Source organism: Magallana gigas, chromosome 1 (assembly GCF_963853765.1).
Source record: "Magallana gigas chromosome 1, xbMagGiga1.1, whole genome shotgun sequence".
NCBI classification, from domain to species: domain Eukaryota; kingdom Metazoa; phylum Mollusca; class Bivalvia; order Ostreida; family Ostreidae; genus Magallana; species Magallana gigas.
In genome coordinates this window covers 48,155,210-48,178,691 of record NC_088853.1, presented here as the reverse complement: position 1 = coordinate 48,178,691, position 23,482 = coordinate 48,155,210, and the positions used below count along the sequence as shown (strand labels likewise).

The window sequence follows — 23,482 nt, the reverse complement described above, 5'->3', positions numbered from 1 at the left end:
ATGGTATTTGCCTCAGTCAATCAAGCTAATGATATTTTCCCCAGTGTTTCAAGGGGGGTTCAGTGCACATGTAATGCATTAATGGCAATCATACAACACAACGCAAATACAACACAGGAACTTGATGATATACTTTGTGCTGGAGATGATTTATATAGACTGCGAGTAGGAGAATTACAATCCACTGTTCAATATATTTCTAAAATGCTAAAGTTTGAAGAGCTCCCCACAGTTGTTTCCATTCACAATCGGCACTTTGAAATAAAATATCATGAACAGATTTATGGAACAGTAACTCATGAAAATTGGAACGAATCAGGTGAAAGTATGAATCTAAAGGAAGGCATTGAAATGCTATTCTCTGGTTACAGACAAGGTTTAATCATAGTTGGTGGACTTTGTTCAGCAATATATACAGATGAGAAAAGCTGTCCAGTTTTCTTTGATAGTCATTCACATTCACATGATGGTATGTCATCTGCAGATGGAACTGCTCTGAAAATCACTTTTAATAATATTGATAGGTTAGTGGATTATTTGTTCGCATATTATCAAAGTTGTAATATATCAATGACAACCCAATTTGAGTTACAACCAGTGTCAGTGACAAGTGAGGCAGGTACTCTGAATCTAAGGAATGACATTAATCCCCAAATGGATAAGTATTTCCAATATCAAGAGGACATGTTGAAAAAACACAAAAAGTCAAGATCTCGTGAAACCAGAAAAGAGTACATGAGGAATTATATGAGTAGAAAGAGGGAAAACTCTGAGAAACAGAGGGAAAAAGACAGAGAAAGTACTTTAAAGAGCATGAGTAAATCTAGACAGTGTAAAGAATTCAAAGAGAAAGAATTAAAAGCAAAGAGATGTGCTAGGAAAAACCCAGAAACCCAAGTTAAGGGGAAAAAAAGCACTTTAAAGAGCATGAACAAATCTAGACAGTGCAAAGAATTCAAAGACAAAGAATTAGATGCAAAAAGATGTTCTAGAAAAAATCCAGAGACTCAAGAAAAAAACAGAAAAAGCACTTTAAAGAGCATGAGCAAATCTAGACAGTGCAAGCAATTCAAAGACAAAGAATTGGATTCAAAGAGATGTTCTAGACAAAACCCACAAACTCGAGAGAACGACAGAAAAAATACCTTAAAAGGTATGAATAAACTTAGGCAATCTCAGGTCTTTTGTCTTAGAGAGAGGAATGAAAAGAGAAAACAACGGGAAAATACCCTGCAGCTAGAAAAAGAAAGACTATCAAAACAACAAAGTAGAAAAAAATATCGAAATGCTGAAAAAGAACTTGATAAAATCTGCAAAGCCCAGAAAAGATCAACTATAGTATTCACAGCACGTGAAAAAGAATTGTCAAAGAAAAGGAAACAAGGACATTCTTTAGATCAATGCATACAAAAATTTCATAATCAAATTAAAAATGGCCCAGTTTATGTATGCACTTGTTGTAATCAAACTTGGTTTTCTAAAAGTGTTGTTAAGATGGAGTCTGTAAATATTAGTCAAACAAGTCGAGGCATTTGTACTGGTTTTAAATCTGTTGATGATGTTGAATGGTTATGCTTAACATGTCTTAAAGCTTTGAAAGATGAAAAGATTCCACGGTTGTCAGTGAGGAATGGAATGAAATGGCCAGACAGACCAGAAATTTTGAAATTGCATCCATTGGAAGAAAGACTAATTTCTCAGAGAATACCATTTATGCAGATAAGAGAATTGCCCAGAGGAGGGCAGATGTCTGTTAAAGGAAATGTTGTAAATGTTCCTGTTGATATCCAGCCAACAGTAAATGCACTTCCTAGACAGTTAGATGAACATGTTACAATTGCTGTAAAGTTAAAAAAAAGACTTTCTCACAAGTCTGCATGTTTCTCTGAAAATGTCCGTCCTAATAAGGTCATGAATGCTTTACAATGGCTTATGGAAAACAGTGAATTATATAAATCTTCAGGCATTAACATTGATTATTCATGGAGAGAAATTATTGATAATGACAACCAGGAAGTTGTTAAAGAGCTTGTTGGAACATCCTCCAGCACTGATGAACGTGAAACAGAACCAAATGATGATGGATTTTGTGAAGTTGCTGCAGATGATAATATTCAAGGCAATTCTGATACTCTTGTTGATGAAGCAGATAATGACACCAACAAGGCATATGTTTTTGCCCCTGGAGAAAATCAAAGACCAGTAAGTTTATACGAAGATAAAGATGCAGAGTATTTATGTTTTCCTACCATATTTTGTGGACAGAGACGAGTAGAAAATAATGACAGAGTTGTATCAGTTCATTATAGCGATGTTGCAAAATGGGAATTGCGTAGCATTGATCGACGAGCAGCAAAATCTGTTCCAAACATTTTTTTCAAGTTGAAGAAAATTCAGATTAAACAAGTTAGTGATAAAGTTAACTTAGCATTGAGAAGATGCAAAACAGAGGGAAAGACGATCACAGCAGAACAAGTTCTGAATCCTGCCACTGCAGAAAAAATTGTTAGACTGAATGAAGGATATTATATCTTCAGAACACTCAGAAATTCTCCAGCTTATCTTGCATCCAAAAAGAAAGATGTTTTTGCAATGATCAGACAATTAGGTCTTCCAACATGGTTTATTTCTCTTTCATCAGCTGATACTCGATGGGTTGATCTTCTGAAAACATTGGCAATACTTAGAGGAAAGCCTCTTTCAAATGAAGAAATAGAAACTCTGGACTGGAATGCAAAATCTACTCTAGTTAAGGAAGATCCAGTGACTTGTGCTAGATATTTTGACAACAGAGTACAAATATTCATCAATACTGTTCTAAAGAGTCATCACAATCCTCTTGGTGTTGTCACAGATGTATTTCGACGTGTAGAATTCCAGAACAGAGGTTCACCACATATTCACATGCTTGTATGGACCAGTGATGCTCCAAAGTATAAAGAAAATAGTGATGAAGCAATTGAAGCTTATGTCGACCAGTATGTTACCTGCAGCTTGCAGGAAAATGATGCTCTTTTGAAACACCTTGTAGAACTCCAGGTTCACAAGCATTCAAAGACATGCAAAAAAGGTGGAAAAACAGTTTGTCGGTTTGGATTTCCTTTGCCACCTCTACCAAAAACAATGCTGCTTGAACCATTGGATGTTGATGTAGATACATATAGAAAGAAGTACTCTGTTCTTCAAGAAAAATTGAATGAATACAAAGATGGTTGCAATTTAGACTATGACTCATTCTTGGAAAATGTCATAAAAATGTCACAAGAGGACTATATCAAATGTATCAGAGCCTCCTTAAAAAGTCCTAAAATATTTCTAAAAAGAAGTCCATCAGAAATGAGAGTTAATTACTACAACCAGTCATTGTTACAGGCTTGGAATGCTAACTTGGATATCCAGTTTGTTTTAGATCCATATGCATGTGCAACATACATTGTGGCCTATATCAGCAAATCACAAAGAGGAATAAGTGCAATGCTTGATAAAGCATCTCAAGAAGCTACTGATGGAAATATGGATCTTAAACGACAAGTTCGGCATATTGGAAACAAGTTCCTTAATTTTGTTGAAGTTAGTGCACAAGAAGCAAGCTACTTAATTCTACAGATGCCTCTGACACAGTCTAGTAGGGAAGTAGTTTTTATAAATACTTCACCTCCAGAAGAGCGCGTTTTTCTTCTCAAACGAGACGAGGAACTGAACAATTTACCTAAACATTCAACTGATATCAAAGCAGATGGTTTAATTCAAAGATATGCAAGACGTCCAAAACAATTGGAACACTGGTGTTTAGCTGATGTTGTAACAGAATTGGAAGTAAGTTTTCCCAAAGAAATGGAAAAAGAAAATGATGATGAGGAAAACAATGAAGATTGTCCAAATGAATCTGCAGAAGATATCTTTTCTGAAAGTGATGTTGTTGTTCATTTGAAAAATGGCATAAAAATTAGAAGGCGTAAAAACAAAAGAGTCATCAGATATGTAGGATACAGTAAAAAGACAAATTCTGAACTGTACTACAGAGAAAGACTGTTTTTGTTTCTGCCTTGGAGAAATGAAATGGTTGACCTTCTTGGAGATTTTCAAACATATGAACAACATTATTATAGAAAAGCTAACATTATTCAGATAAAGCAAAGAGAATATGAACATTTCATGGAGGAATTAGAAGAAGCTCGACTTCAAGCTGAGGAAGATCTTGATAATTTGGCTACAGTTGCACCAAATACAGAACAAGCAGAGGCAGAAGATTTAGAAGTAGATCCAAAACCATCAGAAGAGTTTGCTCACTTCGATCCAGATACAATTCAACACAGAGACTATGATATAGGGCCAGAGATTGGCATGTCATCAAAAGTATCAGAAATAGAAATGAGTGCAGTTCGCATCCCAGATGAACAATATCACAAATTATTACAGAGCTTAAACATAAAACAAAGAGAATTTTACAATCATGTTGTAACATGGATTCAGCATAACACTGAACCATTGTATGCCTTCCTTACTGGTGGAGCAGGTGCAGGAAAATCGGTTGTTATTGATGCCATATTTCAAACATTACATAGAATCTTGTATTCTAAAGAAGGAGAAAATCCAGATGATATAAGAATACTTCTTTGTGCATCCACAGGAAAAGCTGCTTATAATATTAAAGGAGCTACTATTGCATCAGCATTTCACAGAAAAATGTACCAGAACCAACAAAACATGAGTGCTGATGAACTGAACTCATTTAGAACTAAATACAGGAATTTGTCAGTTGTAATTGTTGATGAAATTTCAATGGTAGGTAACAACATGCTTACGTTCTTGAATGAAAGACTTCAACAACTTACAGGCAGAAAGCACGATTTCGGTGGTATTAGTGTTATTGCAGTTGGAGATTTATATCAATTGGCCCCTGTTTGTGACAAATGGATTTTTAAGAATTTGTCAAATCCTGGCCAAGGACTTGCAAAAAATTTGTGGCAGGAACACTTTCAAATGCATGAGTTGACTGAAATAATGAGACAAAAAGATGATCTCAGATTTACAGAAATGTTGAATAGACTCCGTGAAAACAAATTAACAGCAGAGGACAAAGATATCATTAACCAAAGGATTATTACACCAGATTGCCCTGAATATCCAAAACAGGCACCCCATCTTTTCATTGAGAACAAATTTGTTGATACTTTCAATTCAAATCTGCTTGAAAATTTAACCACCTCAAAAGCACTTATCAAAGCTGATACAGATGTATTGTCTCAGGCCAAACTCTCAGCAGAAGTAAAATTAAAGCTCATTAAAAACTTGCCAGAAAATCAATCAAGTACAGGACAACTGAAAACTCATCTGGTTATTGCTGTTGATATGATATATGATATATCAGTAAACCTTGATGTTGCAGATGGATTAACTAATGGAGCTACATGTGTAGTGAAACACATTGAATACAAAACTTCCATGTTTAGGCCTGCTATTATTTGGGTTCTGTTTAAAGATGCCAAGATTGGAATATCAAGAAGACATCAATACCGTCATTTGTTCAATATGAATACTAGTATATCCTGGACACCAATTTTTGAAGTGAAGAGAACTTTTGTTTACAACAAGAAAACTTATGAGAGAGTCCAATTTCCTCTTCAGGCATCTGCTGGTAAAACAATTCATAAAGCTCAAGGAGCAACACTTTCAAGTGCAGTGATCAACCTGTCACAAACAAAACAACGTAAAATTCCACATATTCATTATGTAGCGCTTTCCAGAGTAAAATCACTAGATGGATTATTTATTTTAGATTTTAATGAAAAGAGTCTTGACAAGGACGACAGTGTAGATCAGGAAATGGTGAGACTAAGACAACACAAAATGCAGCTTTGTTATCAACCACTGTACACTCTCTGCATGAATCTCAAATTTTTATTCAATAATGCAAGATCTCTACATAAACACTTCTTTGATATCAAAGCTGACCCTAATGCATTAAGTGCAGATATTATTGGTATAGCTGAATCTAGGCTCTGTGAATCTGACATAGATGAAAAATATTCATTGGATGGCTTTAAAATATTTCGCAATGATGGCAAAACTGACCATTGTTCAAGATCACACCATGGGATTGTTTTATATGTAAAAAACGACTTGACAGTCTTGTCACACAACTCATTTTCTAGTGACTCTATTGAGTTTTCTGTTATAAATGTGATAATCTCAAATTCTGAGGTTCAGTGTGTAGCACTTTACAAAAAGCCTTCATGTCACCTTCAGGTCTTTTGTAAAACTTTGGAAAACAAGTTGTTACCATTTATGCAGAACAATGCTAAAACTGTCATTATGGGAGATTTTAATTTAGATTTAACCAGTAAATGTCATGAAAATTTCTTAAAATTCATGAAAGAAAAATTTAGTTGTAATCAAATGATGAAAAAGGTCACAACAAAAAATAACACGCAGCTTGATCTTGTATTTACTGATTTTCAAGATGTCCAAACAGAAGTCCTTGAGGCTTACTGGTCAGACCATAACATGATATACTGTGCAACACACTTGTAGTGAAAAGATCCACAGTGTAACAACAAATTCATGTTAACAGAAGTTAAACCCGCCATTTCCCTATATACAGGCAGTTTGTTGATATTCTGTTTCCTTTTTAGGATACTGAATATTTATACAAACTGTCATGAGTGGTTATGCAAAATAAGGGTTGCCACTTACTCATTATACCCCCTAACCCCCCCCCCCCCCCCAAACAAAGATAGGTACATGTATATAGGAATCAGCTTGTCCATCTGTCTGTGCAATCATGTCTGCTTAATATTTAGGGCCCCGCAAGGATTTGTGGGTGCCCTATAGTAATCACTCTGTCTGTCGGTCCATCTGTCTGTCCGTCTGTCACTCTTCTGTCCACAAATTTTCTGGTTTTTTTCTAATAACTTATTTTATGGTTGCCCAATCAAGTTCAAATTTGGTATGGTAGTTCAGTAGTCTGAAAAACATATTTTGATGCTAAGGTTGGTTCTCTATATGTCTTCTGGTGGTGGGGTAGATTCCTTATGTATACTAGGAAGGCTGTGCAATATTTGTGCAATATTTGTCCTTTTGGATTAGTTCCACATGAAGAAAATCCTAAGCTTTATCTTTATCTGTCACATTGAGATTAATTACTGCACTGCCTGTGTCTGCATATGAACTTTGTTTTGAAGTTAAGGTCAATTTTGAATGATGTCTAGTATTGTGTACATTCTTTGAAATATGGATTTAAAATATAATATTCATACTTTATTTTGGTTAAAATACCGTACACAATGATTTATGATAATTTTATTGAATTCTAAAATCAAGATATATATATTAAGATATCCTTTTTCACTATTTTATTTTTTGATTATTTATATTATTTTTTTCTGCCTTAATGCTGTAAATTTTAACAGGTAATCAAATAATAACCTCATTCTGTCATTTCTGAAAAAAAAATCTTATTGTAACTTTAGAAGAAAAGGATGAGAGAGCAGAACAATTAACCCCTGGGATTAATTATCTTGCCTGCTGCAAAACATTTAGACGCTTATCTCTATCTGTCATATGAAGATTAATGAACACCTTTGTCTGCAACTAATGCTTGTTTTGAAGTTGAGGTCAACCCTGGGTGATACATTGTATTTGCATTCACTGAAGGCTTGCATTTTATAAAACACCTGTTTATAAATCTTTTTTAAATACACATTTAATTTAGTTTTTTTTATAAGACATGAGGTTATCCCTGTTTTATGCAGATACAAGGTTACTATTTAGAGTTTTTGGACGTTCAGGAATTATCTTGAAATTTTAAAAATACAGTTGTTACTTATAATTTCATAAACATTTTTTAAATGTAATCAAATTAAACTCGCATTCCATGAGCTGCACCCTTATATTTTTACCCCTCAGTTTAACACTTTAATTGTTGGATGAAAATCATATCCAACTACAAATCATGAGATCCTATATATTGCAGTTCTTTACATCTTATGCCGGGCATTTATTTTTCATCATTGTTAATATAAAGAGGATGGAATTCAGTTTTTTTTCACTTCTGTATATTAATTGTCATAGCGGGGCCCTTCCTGACTGGTCAGTTTTCTAGTTTCTTATAGAGGAACATTACAAATTATTACTTCACACAAAGATTGTTTGTGCTTTGACTTTGACCTCAGGTCATTTTGGAAAGTTCACGATAACTGAAACAAAGTGCATAATTCATGTGCACTCTATACCTTTTTTATCGAGAAACAGAAAGTTCTGACTCCACACATAGATTGTGTATGACCTGAGCTTGTATCTTGATTTTAAGACAGCTCATATGTGCAACTTCAAGGTCACAGGAACAAAAAATGTGTGATTTGTGTTAGCTCTATACTTTTTTCATGGAATATATTAGAAACAAAAGAAACTTCAACTAAAAATTTTTAATCACCTGATGATGTGTAGTTATCTTGACCCAAGATCATTTGTACAAGGTCACTGTAAAAATGGTAAAATTCTTGTCTATGCAATTTCCTTCTATGAAAAATAATACAACTACAACTACAGCTACAACTTGACAAAAATATTGCCTCTGACATGGAATTATATCCTGACCTTTAACTTTGGTCATTTATGCACATTTAAGGTCAATGTGAATATGGTACATCTATTATTTTCCAAAATAAATACTTGACCAATAACATTTTCTTGGTGGGGGTATCATTTGTCAGGAATATCATTTGTGACCTTGCTTACAGTACCTCTAGTTTATACTGTATTTGCTCCAAAACATATTTGCACACACACTTAATAAATATTTAGAATGTGCTAAAATATTATTTGTGTGTCCGATGATTCATTCCCCAGAATGATCCTACTCAGATGTTTAGCAAACTAGAACAAACCTATGGCAACTGTGTCAACTTGTGTATATAGGATGGGGTTTAACAATATTGACTTTATATTGTGACATCATTATGAGATTATTTGTGCATGTTCTTATATTTCAAGAATCCTGGTCATTTCGGATTCTGATCACCATGAACTATATAAACCTGATTATAATGAACTGTCAAATGTATGACTATGATTATTTTACATGTATGGATATTATGCAACATACTGGCTACTGCTTGAATCATATTTATTATTCTGGTCACACTTACTAATCTTCCATTATGGTCATTTTAATGAATTGTTTTGTACTTAATTCTTTGGTTTGATGTCCCCAGCCAGAAAAGGAATTATATCACTTGATACTACCTCTTACAGAGATGTTCCAACTGGTACGTCACTAGAAAGTTCATCTGAATTAGGGGAGATCAAGGATGCTTTCCTGCTCTGGGCACCAGGCAGAAAAAATCTCCCTCTGGGAATTTCTTTTGTTTGGGAGACATATGTATTGTAAACAAATGACTATGCTGTGACCTTGATAAGAACTATTAATATGAACACATAAATGATTATGTATAGACTGCACAATTATTATGAATATTAACCTATTAATCACTCTTTGGAAAGTCCTTCAATAAGTACAGTTTGAATTTAATTGTGCAGTAGTATGATCTCATACCTCCAGGTATGGGATGAGAGTGCTATATTTGTCATAATTACAAACCCTATGGAGCTTTGTTATTGCATTGTTGTCACATATTACATGTTTTCTGTCAACCTTTGACATATGCTCGTGTTCATATACTCATGATTTGTACCGATGCAAGAAACTGCAAGCCCGCATCCATCTATGCTGTGATGGACAGTTTCACAGTTTTGATATTGTATTTGGAATTGAAATACTGCTTTTAAATTTGGTCACTGAATCTACACTCATGATCAGCACAGATGGTCATGACTAACCAAAACTGTCTGTTATAGTCGAGAGGGTATATATACTCATGTCATTTTCTTAGAGACGAGAACCAATATTCAGACCTACCACTATACGACACTATAATGAAAATTGTGAAAACAGTAACTTGGACTTTCCTTAAGTAAATAATAAGCAGCAGACCGGGACACTTTTTGCGCGGTGAGCCAAACGTCTTACAGATCTTTACTACCTTACTTGAACATAAACTGTAAACTACTAATCATTGTATTTTTTTTAACATGATTTTTTAATTTGGTTTAATTTTTACAATCATGACATCAGTTGAATTATATAACATTGAATGTATTTTCTTGAAATTTTCTTACAAAACATTGGTGTCGGAACAAAATTAAAAGTGTGATTGGAGAGGGGGGGGGGGGGGGTGGGCTAGATGATTTTTGGTTATATCTAACTTTTTTCTTTTTGCTTTTGATATTTAAGAGTGAAATTATGTTGTTTCTTTTATTACCGGTGTATATATACAGTGTATACTCTGTCATCATTAATAATCTATTTATTATTTTCTCATTTTTATATTTAGAATTAATATTTTAATTATGTAAATATTGCTCATAGAGTGTGTTTGTTGAAGTAATTCCTAATGAATTATTTCTTGTATTATAGGTAATATATTTTAATTAGAATAAATTGAAATTATAAACATCTGGTTGTTTTTGTCTTCATCACAATGAAATATGTATTTCATTAATGCAAAGGAGTGAAAACAGTAAAATGTGGTGAATCATGTTCAACCCGACAATATGCAATCCATCACAGTATTATGGTACAACATGTATTAAAAGTAGTAAAATGGAACATTGCAAATAGCTGTGCAATTGTAAATTTCTCCATACCTTATCCCCTAAAGCAAAAAAAAATTCAATCTTTACTAGCATTATATTGCAATCTGAGCTAGACAACATTTTCTGTATTTTATGAATCATATCTGTATTTTATCACATATTAATCCCAATATACGGTGGATATCACTCATGGGATAAATTTTTGATATTCCACTGTGTGTTCTTACGCCACGTGACATCATAGTTAATCATTACGTAGGTTTAGACGGTTGATTGACGTAGAATGAAAAAGTAAATAATTAATTCAGTTGAGGGGTGTTGAGATATAAATTTGAAACATTTAATATTGTTTCAGTTATTTGTCATGAATTCATAAAAAAAATGTTCGAAAATGAATGTCTGTTTGTTAAACTTCAAGGAACTTTTTTTCCATGCGTAACGTTGTTGACGTGTTGTAAGTAATGTGTTGTGCGGCTCACAATCGCAATTTTTACAGAAAAAGTTGGGATAAACAAAATACTTGGTAAAACATGTGATAAAAAGAATCTCTCATGATTTGCGATGGTATATGGTTTTTATCCAACTCGTTGTGTGTTTTCTATCCCGTCGCCAAGGCTCAGGGATAGAAAACACACAACTCATTGGATAAAAATCATAAGGCTCGGGGATAGAAAACACACAACTCGTTGGATAAAAATCATATACCATCGCAAATCACGAGAGATCCTATATTTATGAATCATATCATGCCATCATCATGGTAAAACTAAAAAACTACTTGTAACTTGCAAATGTATCCATTGGCAAAACAAAGATAAATTATTCCAATCCTGTCTGCATTTCATTGTATCTATTGACTTACTACTGGTAGTTATTAATGTTGGATATTTGTAGTTTGTATGTGATTTTTTTACTTTTTGAATATCTTGCCATGAACCTATCCCACAACAATTTCCCCTATGTGCCCCCCCCTCCCTTTTTGGTTGAACTGCTCCTGTTTTACCATTTACGACTGTACGGAAAAAGGAAGTGGTTTTAATCAGACTTAATTCTATTAGGAGTGTTCAAATCTAATAAAGTCCGAATGGCTTTATAGTAGATTTTATCAATCACCTCACATGCGGGAATCTAGGCAAGGAAAAGGGGTCAAGGGGTCAGGACCCCTACCCCCACCTGCAAATTCATATTTCTTTATATTTATATTATGAAATTGCCCCCTAAAAATGCCTCGGCCCCACCCCCTCCCACGAAAAATTTTCTGGATTAACGCATGCCTCATTATTAGTCACCCCGCAAAGTTGCGATAAAACTTCAAATGCGCTTGCGTAAATTGTAATTCTGGAAAGGAATTAGACAGTCCGTGTTTGAGAAATTCGAATAACATTTTCTAGGTCAAACTGCGCATTTCTTTATTGGAATATCGTTTGCAACCATGCACTGTCCGCAGTCTGCATATAATATATATCTCACATACTCTTAGTGTGATTGGAGACAATATGGTTTGCAAATAGACAACATGCACGGTTGCTGTAACTTAATACAGAAAAAGCTATACCAGGGACGTTAGTATATACGTCCCTGGCTATACACCGTGTTTAATGTGTCAACATTTACATTTACAATTGAAAATGTTATTTGGAATATAATAAACAACAGTATTCAAGATAGGGCTGTCCACCATGCAAGTGTGTAATCCTGATTTAAAAATAGATTACCCATAGATGAAAACAAGTGGGGGTCGGGGGGGGGGGGGGGTTCATCTTAACAAGATGAATTATATAGTCTATTACGGTAAAATGTAACTAATAATTGCTTTTTATCATCATTCACGAACAAACAGTTTCGATTAAGACAAATATATATTCATATTGCTGGAATATTAACAGGACGAACAAAATCGCCAAAGCGGGGTACATGTACACGTGTGACCTGATTTCATCACTTCACCTTGAAAATGGTATAACCCGCGTGTTTACTAGGTGCAAGTTAAACAAATAGCCTACTAGTCTAGTACGTATATATAAATTCGATAAATTTCGGATCCAAACTATATGTATCTATTTGTTACTAAACAAATGAAAAAAATTTATGTGACCCCTCTCTATATGGATCTATCAGTATGCTAATGGATGTGTTCCTATGCTAATGGATGAGTTCATTCAGATCCATCGAATCGAGATCTCGGCCGTTGTATCAATGGTAAAGCAGGACTTCGCGACTTATTGAAAAGTCTCAGTAAATTTTGCAAGACGATTAGTTGACAAGTCCTAATTGGAATCATGACGATACTTGGCTGGGCTACCCCCCCCCCCCCCCACACACACACACAGACATACATGTACACACTTTTAAAGCACGATTCTGCTTTAATACCCTTCCATCCAAAATACAAGTTAAGAATTTGACAGTGTTTTCTTCTGCTTTCAAGATCACATGCAATTTATTTGATGCATGTACATTCCTAAAATAATTTCAAATAATTTACTTTCAAAATATGAAATGATATACAATGTACATGTACATGCACTAGATTCGGGAGAAAATCAACCGAAATTTCATCTTAAATTTGCTGATTCCCTTTATGAATTTTGATCAGCAAAAAAATTATAATTCATTTCAAGCATGCTTCCGTTGAATAGTATTCTTTTTGGAATGCTGTTATTTGTATTCATATAATTTTCAGCACATTGAAATAGTCATCGATGAGATGTATTCCTCTCTACATTACACAATCGATTCGTTGTGTTATATTGACCGGAAAACGTAAATCTTACGTTTCTATCACGCAGTAGCTCATACCCCCACCCCCCACCCCGCATGCACAAAAAACTCGACGATGACGTATTGTCAGGTCCTTGTTCATAAAAATCTTGCTATATTTGGTATTACCTTCTCGAAAATTCCGCTAACAACCAGATTCTCAGGTCCGCGCCCAGGCTAAACTTCTTGCCTTATTTGGTATACCCTTCTCGAAATTTTCCGCGAAAAAACTACCGCAGTGTTCAAGAGACTGCATTACCAAATAAGGACAGATTCTGCATCATACCAAACTTTACTCCATCGCGGCAAAAAATAGTTCTGACTATTTGTCCTGTTTAAGGCAATATGCATATTATCTCGCACACAAATATCAAAAGAATTTGTTTGGTAACTTAGTTTTTTTACGATAAGACGAAATAAATATTTCAAATACTTCAAATAACACATTAAAACAAAAGAAAATACAGGTTTCATGCTAGCGTAGTATTTTCCTCTTTTCCCGCAATTATTTTCTCACTCTTTCGAGAAACGGCTTACAGCGAAGATGGCATCCGCACAGAAACGTCCAAAAAGAGACGAAAACGAAACCATAGATGGTTATATCCATATGATATCCCCCGTGAAGACGTCAAAAAACAAAAACATCAAGTATTTCAACGCCGTCATGCAAGAAAAACTGAAATTTACGGACGTTGTTTGTTTCAAGCCAGACCTACACTGCAACTTCCAAGACTTGGAAAAGAAAAAGTAAGTTCTTGTGCTTTTATATAGTAATATTCTGAAAACGTTTTCTGTATAATATAGGTAGACTTTTCTCAACGAACTATCAAAGACTAACGATAAAGTAGCCTATATTAATGATGGCTTTTGCCTGACGTCAAAACGTTAGGCATCGATCGATAGAGTCCTCATCTAAAGGTTATATCTAACGTTTGAAAGAAGCGTTCTCCGGAACAGTGCTAGCAATGAAAGCTATTTTCCATTAAAACGATAACACTATTTATGTTTGTTTTGTCAACATTTATATTAGTTACATAAGATGTAATGAACAACAGTGAAAAATTTTCAAATTATAAGACGATGACCATGTACGTATGTAATCCTGATTTAAACAAAAAGTGGCAATGATTCAAGCGCGTTACTAATGCCGTCGAGTTTTCCTCCTCTTGACAGTCAATGTTTACGTCGGCTGCTTGCTAGACTCGTCGGCCGATCCCTTTGCCAACATCAAAGAATTGCCGCCGCCGCCACAACAACGCATGCAGTTGTAACCGGTAACAGTGCACGCACACTGAATTGAAATTAATGAAATAGTGTAGGGCTACTGTAAATCGTGAAACAACTATTTTTAGTACATACACTTATGTATTATTATTATTCTAATGTTTAGAATTACTTTGTGTTAAATGTATGGAGAGAGAAAGACCGACCAAACTTACCTATGCTAAGCAAAGTAAGCTTCATCAGATTAAAAAAAAATTCCTGACTCTTTTTTTAATCATGTAGAAAATTAAAAATGTGGGTATATTGTTGCGAAAACAGTTATTTCCAACATGCAATCTCTAAATGTTGAGCGAATTATTTCTTTGATGTTGGTAAAGCACCCGGCAAGCTCTGACGGTCGTACTGCGTGGGTGTTTTGGCGGCATGTCTTTCATGCCGGCCAAGCATATGGCGTAAGACGTCAAATTTTAGCGAACAGCTGACAGAAAAAAACTGGCACCAAAGTCTGCAAATCGACCCTATTTTGAAACTAGCTCTAACACAAAGGCAAGCATGTCAATATCTTGTTGCCTATTAAGTACTATGGTGGAATGCAAGTAATAATTCAGGCACGTAACATCGTCTTTGAAAGTGGGAGGGGGGGGGGGGGGGGCAGACTCATCTAAAAAATCTCATCAAGCAGAAAAAGAACGGAAAATAAAAAAGGTTACTTTACAAATCCTAAAATTCCTACTCGGGGAGAGAGGGGTATACCTTTAACTTCAATTTTACTGTTTATTTCCTTATTTTCAATTCAATTTCTTACATGGTGCCTTAAAAGTTGGGGGGGGGGGGTCTCCATGTTATTTCCATTTTTAAAAAAATCTTTGCTGCACAAAAAAGTTTTTTTTGAGGGGTGGACTGGCTCTCTCCACCGCACTTAGCTTTGATCAACACAATCCTTCTTTGCTTAGCTTATTAAAAGTAATGAAATGGTGTTTTTTTTGCTTACAGAAGCCCAGTGTCCCTCAAGAACATACAGAGAGTTCCAAGCAATAGAACTTCAGCAGACTTTGACATAAGGGTTGGATTTGCATCAGAATTGTCTACTCCAGTGAGAGCATTGGACTTTGACTTTCAACCTCCACCTACGCTTCAAACCACAACTATCAAAGATATTGAGCAGAACTTGAATGCTTTTCAAAAGGTAAAACGCACAAGATTTACAGTTCATTTCATTCTGGCCTATGAAACCAAAGTTCTTTTTAAGTTTTTGTTATATTATGTCCAATGATTCACCTACTGCCAGAAATCCATTCGAATAAAATTCACCAATTTGTTTGTTTAATGACATCTCCTTAATGAACCATTCTTCAAACAATTTAATTTTGAAACTTGCATTAGATAGTATACCTAGAATTCATTATCTTTATCTTTAAATTATACCAATTAAAACTAGATTTTTTCAACTAAATGCAATTTGTCTAGTTGGGTATCTGGCTATTACCATTTGACTTCAATGTAAAATATGTCAATTACTATGAAACCTTTGGCTTACAAACTTCTTATAATAAATCTTCATTGTTCCTCAAATGCTAGTGTCAAAAAAACAATCAAGGTCACAAATTCGTATACATATAAGGAATATACAGCATGTTAACTGATTAACTAGTTAGACAATTTAAGTTGAAAAATTTTCATTCAATGTCTTAACAAATTGGTTGTAAGATGATATACCATACACTTTGTTTATTTGACAAACACAAATCACAGAACTTCAGAATAATGAATGTGTTCACTTGTGTACCATAAATAATGTGTATCTTGTATTATAAATAACATATTTGATATAACTGTACATTATGTAATTAACTTCAGATTTTTACTTAAAAATTAATATTATAACTCAACATGGTTTTTATTCAATTGTAAATCTGTTCTTCTCTTCTTCAGGCAACCATTGCAATCAAAGTTATTGACATTGGACCTACAGAATCGCGCACAACCCGGTCAGGGCAAGTAATGGATTGCAAACACATTATCGTTGCTGATTCTACCAGCTCAATCTCCTGCTGTTTGTGGGAAGCCCACTTTGACTCCATAAAACTCGCCCAGTCATACAAAATAACCAATGTAGCAGTGAGAAATTTCGACAACATCAAAACTCTTACTACATGCCCAGATACAGCCTTTGAAGCAACCAATGACATTGGCCCCATTGTAGAATCTGAAAAGAAACCCATTTCAGTAGAAAAAATTATTCGCATCAAGTCTGCTGCATGCACCGCGGCCAACAAATGCTCAGTCTGCAGCAAAGACGTGGGGAACTTCAACTCTGAGCTTGACACCATAAAATGCCAATCTTGCAACATGAGACAAAGAACCCTCGACATCACAAAACAATATAAATGTGAGGTAGTCGCTCAAGTCGACAACAACAACACCAAGTTAATAATACCGGATTTAGTGTTGAGAGGCCGTCCAGACCTTGTCCTTGATCCAAATCAGTTGGAAACACAACTCCTCAATTCCGTATCTCTAACTGTGAAACTCAACATTGGCTGCACACATGTGTTGGACATTACACACATCCAAAATTGAGGGATTTATCAAAGAAACTGTATACTTTTTGTTAAGTACAAATCAGCAATTTGTATCGGTTAAAAAAATTGGTACTTTAAAGTTGTAGCTGCTCATTTTTTATTTTTTTTTTGTACAAATATACAAGTACAAATAAGCAATTTGTATTGATGACTTAAAAATCTTGGTACTATGCACTTGTAGATGCCCGTTTGTTTTTTTTGTTTTTTTAATACAATTATAAGTACAAAATTATTCGCATCAAGTCTGCTGCATGCACAGCGGCCAACAAATGCTCAGTCTGCAGCAAAGACGTGGGAAACTTCAACTCTGAGCTTGACACCTTAAAATGTCAATCTTGCAACATGAGACAAAGAACCCTCGACATCACAAAACAATACAAATGTGAGGTAGTCGCTCAAGTCGACAACAACAACACCAAGTTAATAATACCGGATTTAGTGTTGAGAGGCCGTCCAGACCTTGTCCTTGATCCAAATCAGTTGGAAACACAACTTCTCAATTCCGTATCTCTAACTGTGAAACTCAACATTGGCTGCACACATGTGTTGGACATTACACACATCCAAAATTGAGGGATTTATCAAAGAAACTGTATACTTTTTGTTAAGTACAAATCAGCAATTTGTATCGGTTAAAAATATTGGTACTTTAAAGTTGTAGCTGTTCATTTTTTATTTTTTTTTTGTACAAATATACAAGTACAAATAAGATGACTTAAAAATCTTGGTACTATGCACTTGTAGATGCTCGTTTGTTTTTTTTTGTTTTTTTAATACAATTATAAGTACAAAATTATTCGCATCAAGTCTGCTGCATGCACCGCGGCCAACAAATGCTCAGTCTGCAGCAAAGACGTGGGGAACTTCAACTCTGAGCTTGACACCATAAAATGCCAATCTCGCAACATGAGACAAAGAACCCTCGACATCACAAAACAATATAAATGTGAGGTAGTCGCTCAAGTCGACAACAACAACACCAAGTTAATAATACCGGATTTGGTGTTGAGGTCGTCCAGACCTTGTCCTTGATCCAAATCAGTTGGAAACACAACTTCTCAATTCCGTATCTCTAACTGTGAAACTCAACATTGGCTACACACATGTGTTGGACATTACACACATCCAAAATTGAGGAATATATCAAAGAAACTGTATACTTTTTGTTAAGTACAAATCAGCAATTTGTATCAGTTAAAAAAATTGGTACTTTAAAGTTGTAGCTGCTCATTGTTTATTTTTTTTGTACAAATATACAAGTACAAATAAGCAACTTAAAAATCTTGGTACTATGCACTTGTAGCTGCTCATTTGTTTTTTTGGTTTTTTTAATACAATTATAAGTACAAATAAGCAATTTGTATCGGCAATTTAAAAAAATTTGGTACTATGCAGTTGTAGCTGCTTGTTTGTTTTTCTAGTACAAATATGTACAAATAAATAATTTGTATCAGTGAATGAATAAAATTTAGTACTATGCAGTTGTATCTCCTCGTTTCTTTTTATGCCCCCCATCAAAGAAGAGAGGTAATATTGCTTTGCTGCTGTCTGTCGGGCGGTCCACCAAGAGTTTCTGTTCATTTTCTTCGAAATTTGGTATATATACGTTTATCATGATAATATCAGGGTCAAGTTCGATATTGGGTACAATCGAGCAATTTTCGACAGAGTTATGGCCCTTGGACTTAAAAAAATTCTAGTTTTTATACACGTTTATTATTATAATGTCTAGGTCAAGTTTGATATTGAATACAATCGAGCAATTTTCGACAGAGTTATAGCCCTTGGACTTTTCTAGTTTTTTGCAATTTTCGCTCATTTTCTTAGGAGACAGTAAACATATTGAAATTAAATTTGGCATATAGGTTTATCATGATAATCTCTAGGTCAAGTGTGATATTGGGTGCGATTGAGCATTTTTCGACAGTTATGCCTCTTGGACATAGAAATATTCCAGTTATTTGCAGTTTCTGCTCATTTTCTTCGCAGAGGGTGCACAGATGGATATAAGATTTGATATACAGATTTATATAAATAATATCTAGGTCAAGTTTTATTTCAAGTATGATAGAGCAATTTTCAACAGAGTTATGACCCTTGAACTTAGAAAAATATCAGTTATTTGCAGTTTATGTTCATTTTCTTTGTGGATGTTTCCAAGGGAGGGGGCCATAAATGTTTCACAAACATCTCTTGTTTAAGTACTAATATGCAAATACAAACAGCAATTTGTACCAAATTTTTTTTTACTTTTGAACCATACAGCAGTAAACCATGAATAATTTTTATCAAAATTCCACACTTTTTACAAATCAACAACGAATAATGTGAAATTCACATCGACATCAAGAGTCGCAAATTTTGCATTTAAACAAACCGCTTGACTTTACAGGGGTTGTGACGGTGTTGAAATACAATCGCACCCAGTTCAAGACACAATACCATTAAATAAATGTAATTTGCATAAACATTTTAGTAATACTATTTTCCCCACAAAATTTACGTTAACAAAAGTTAATCAGACGTAAACAACCGCACATTTTTATGCACAATAAATACACAATTTTTTTAATGGCTGACACCATAGCTTAATATGGGCTTTTAGACCTTTTAAACATGTTCAGCAGAGCAAGTGCTCGACACCGCTTGCCAAGTTGCATGTATGTGCTTCATGTGTTATAACTGCACATCTACAATTCCTTGGTTTTAACAAATTTACCCAATCAATTTTTCAACACTGTCTTAAATCAAAATCAACTTTTGCTTAAAATCCATGTTCACAAAACACAATGTTCACAAATGCTACCGTTTAAGACAGTTGACCATACAAAATCTACCACCTATTGTACTCAGGTGACCGTCAAGGCCTGTGGGCCTCTTGTTTTCTTTCGTACCGGGCATAACCACAGTCCCACTCTGTGAATAAAATGCGGCGAATCAAACTAGAGACAATGTGTTAAGATCTGTATTTGCTTATAAACATGTAGCATCATCGTGCAAATTGCACTGTTTAATTATATTTTTTTTTGTTGACTTTACTTGTAAAAATCGTAATTTTTTCTCACAGTTCATATCTTACAAAGTTACTTTTTTATTTAGTGATTGACACTTTTCAGACTTTATATGTGATTTCAAAGAGACAGAGTGTCATGTCTCAAGGACTGTTAATCTCTTAAAACATCATTGTGCAATTATCAGATTTTCATTTCTTGGACATTAAAGACTCACTGAGTTTATTTAATTATTTTATATCTGTGAACCTTTCACTCAGCTTACTTATATCATTACCTGTCAATTTATACTCATTGTTAAGATTCTTATAAATAGTTATGTACAATTGTCAATGCGCAGTCTGGAATACGTCGGCCAGCCCCGGCCACGTCCGACTCTCCCAGAGTCTTGAGTCCGGAGGCCACTACTGGCCATATCCGAATTGTTTGTAACATGTCTGTCTGTTAAATTGTTATAATGTTGCCATTGTTGAGTCTCGTCCAATAATGTGGAATCTTGCATCAATTGCCTGTTTATTTCTCTGGAACTGTGTACTGGTGGACCTTCGGGAATACGGCAAACCTACCCTTCGTTTTAGCTTACGGCCCACAGCGCGCCACAACCTTATACACTTTACGCCAACATTCCCTCACCCGGTTCGTACTGCACACGACCGATGCAGATCCAGACGAATTCTCTATCACTGTAAAATCTACGCAGTCACAGATATATAATACTTTGTTTCTCAGTGTTTACACATCTAATATTGTACTATGGTCAGCTATCAATTTTTTGTAATACGTCACAAGTATGACGCAGCTACGACGGAAAACCTAATCGTTGCTTGCAACGAGCTCGTCTCTAGTTTGTAATACTTTTGATTTGAAATAATAATAAGGTAATACCTTTCTTAAGAATCACTATCTTTTGATTTCCTGGATGCATCGAGTCTTCAATAACAACACCCCCCCCCCCTTCAAAAGGCATGCAAAGTGTTATTAGATAACAAAGGAGAAAACTTTTTATAATGGTAAAGACATTTTTTGTAAAATCTCTGGTATAGTACTAATTTGAATTATTAGATGGGAACTTGAATAATGATCAACATTCATCTTATTCACCTTTTTCATTGGCTCGTTTTCTTTAAGATCTATGACGAGTTGTCGTATACATTCAAACAGTATTCTTCTACTACATAAACATCCAAATGTTGATCAAAGATGAACAACCACATTGCCACTAGTAGTCTATCGGTCTCCATGCATGAGCACGTAATATACATGTATCTTGTTATAGTGGCGGTTCTTATCAGAGTTCATGTCAACGGTGTCCTGATAAATAGAGTATTTGTAGTAGTGTTGTTTGAACTGTCTATTGACATGGTTACATGATGTAGAATAGTGTGCAACTCTTTTTTCTGTTTGCACAAATCTCTTGAAAGAGGATTTTAGGCCCGACGATTAAATATTTAGCTAAACACGTTTACAGTTTAAGTGCAATGGAAGAACTATTTGTTTTCGTTTAACCTTATTTAATCGTTTATTAAGCATATTAATTGCATTGTTTGTATTGAGATCCAGTCGCTATTAAAACACTGAAGTATTGATGAAGCATTAGAATTCACTATAGATTCTTTTTGTGTAAAAAATATTATAAAGTAAAATCGGGAACAATTGAAGAAATTGATGTAAGAAGCGTCGAATGTGAAAGAAAAACAATAACTCAATGAAGGCGCTGGATCAATAAAGAAGCATCAGAGGCACTAAGCATTGCTAACTAAATAGTCCCCTGCCGGTGAACTATGAAGGGGGAGGGGGGCTACAATGAATTTAATCGCGTTTTGTCAGTCATTCTACTAAATTATGTAGCTTCATAATTTCCAACAGATAAAATATGATTATTTTTACTTTCCACAGCGTAAAGCACTGTCATTCAGTCGACTGAAGATGAAAGATAAAAAAAAAACTCAAATGAGGCTGATTTTTTAAACAATTACGCTAACTTTCTTGTCTATATCAATTTAACTTAAACTTCACTGGGAGAAAAAACGGACTTGCACGGACAGATCTCGGTCCTTAAAGAAGTTGCATTAAAAATTGATACCCTTGACATGTTTGGAAGGATTTGCTGTTTAGTCTGTGTAACGTGCTGATTGGCAGTACAGACCATTTTCGTAATTGTACCAATTTTTTAATAGATTATAGTAATTGAGGAAACATTCTTATATGGCTGTAAAAATTGGGGGTGGGGATGGGGGGTCGTACTTATTAGGTAGTGACCATTGCATGCAAAATTTAGAAACTTGAAATTCGAAATTTACCTTCCCTTAAGTTAACCGATAAAAAATTATAAACTTAGAGATGTCCCTTTTATGTCATTGTGGGAAGTAAATATCTTAAAAGGTAAAATAGAAAACCGTCCAGCCGATAAAAACGAATGCAAATAATTTTAAAAATGGTTTTCTTTAATTGTGTTAGTGTATACCTGTAAATTTTTGCATTATGATAAACATATACAAGTTTGTTTTGGCCTAGATATGCATTATGTATGTGATAAAAAGAAAAGCAGGGATCGGAAACATTTAGCATGTACAAGCACTAATTTTACCGATATAATATCAATTATTGAAATTATTTTTTTTTAAAAATGAATGGAAATATCTATGATAAAAGGCGAAGTTCCAGTAAAGTAAATTTCCTTGTGCTTATTGTATACAAAGTTAGTGAATAAATTTGCTTACATTTAATTTACATTATATCCGAATACACATTTGTGCGTAAATTAAAATATTATATTAATTTATAATTGGTTATTTTTTTTACATGATCCAAATCTGAATACGTTAATCTTCATCCTCTCTACTTCTCTCATTTCCGTCTTCTCTACAGTCGAAATCGTTCAAATCGTTCCAATTAGTTAAATGTACCTATTTATTTACCGTTTGATCCTTTTTATTGCCTGACCTCAGTTCTCGTCTGCAAAGCAAATAAAATATTGCAATCAAAGAACATTTTATTTAACAAACGTTTGCCTCCCTTGCTTGCTTGCGTGGCATCTCTATAGTGTCGTATCATTTTTTTCACAACGAACACATTTGCATGACCTGTTCAAGTTGTATAGTTTTAGCGTATTCACTTGTGCGTATATATAATATTATCATAAGTCATAACAAACGATCAGGTAATGAGCAAAATTTATGTGACGTAAAATAAATTCTGCAATTATGCCCTGTTTAAGATACTGACCTTTCAGAACCGGAAATAATCAAT

At 34.4% G+C, this 23,482-nt stretch overlaps 2 protein-coding genes across 2 annotated transcripts; both read left to right on the top strand.

The window, feature by feature from the left end:
* Positions 1-570: 570 nt before the first annotated feature.
* Positions 571-5,398, top strand: LOC136275990 (uncharacterized). The gene is made up of 3 exons (XM_066086516.1): positions 571-1,153; positions 1,964-4,785; positions 5,390-5,398. Exons 1-3 carry the CDS (start codon positions 571-573, stop codon positions 5,396-5,398), a joined length of 3,414 nt encoding a protein of 1,137 aa, XP_065942588.1.
* Positions 5,399-13,587: 8,189 nt separating this feature from the next.
* On the top strand, positions 13,588-18,863 carry LOC136270702 (uncharacterized). Its single transcript, XM_066069116.1, has 3 exons — positions 13,588-14,163; positions 15,634-15,826; positions 16,573-18,863. The coding sequence occupies exons 1-3, from the start codon at positions 13,961-13,963 to the stop codon at positions 17,218-17,220; spliced, it is 1,044 nt and encodes a 347-aa protein (XP_065925188.1). The 5' UTR covers positions 13,588-13,960; the 3' UTR covers positions 17,221-18,863.
* The last annotated feature ends 4,619 nt before the right edge of the window (positions 18,864-23,482 follow it).

Coding starts and splice junctions, on each gene's coding strand:
- LOC136275990 (XM_066086516.1), top strand. CDS start 571: ATGACAACCCAATTTGAGTTACAACCAGTGTCAGTGACAAGTGAGGCA. Junction 1,154..1,963: donor CAGAAAAAATACCTTAAAAG/GTATGAATAAAC, acceptor ATAAATCTTCAG/GCATTAACATTGATTATTCA.
- LOC136270702 (XM_066069116.1), top strand. CDS start 13,961: ATGGCATCCGCACAGAAACGTCCAAAAAGAGACGAAAACGAAACCATA. Junction 14,164..15,633: donor CAAGACTTGGAAAAGAAAAA/GTAAGTTCTTGT, acceptor TTTTGCTTACAG/AAGCCCAGTGTCCCTCAAGA. Junction 15,827..16,572: donor ACTTGAATGCTTTTCAAAAG/GTAAAACGCACA, acceptor TCTCTTCTTCAG/GCAACCATTGCAATCAAAGT.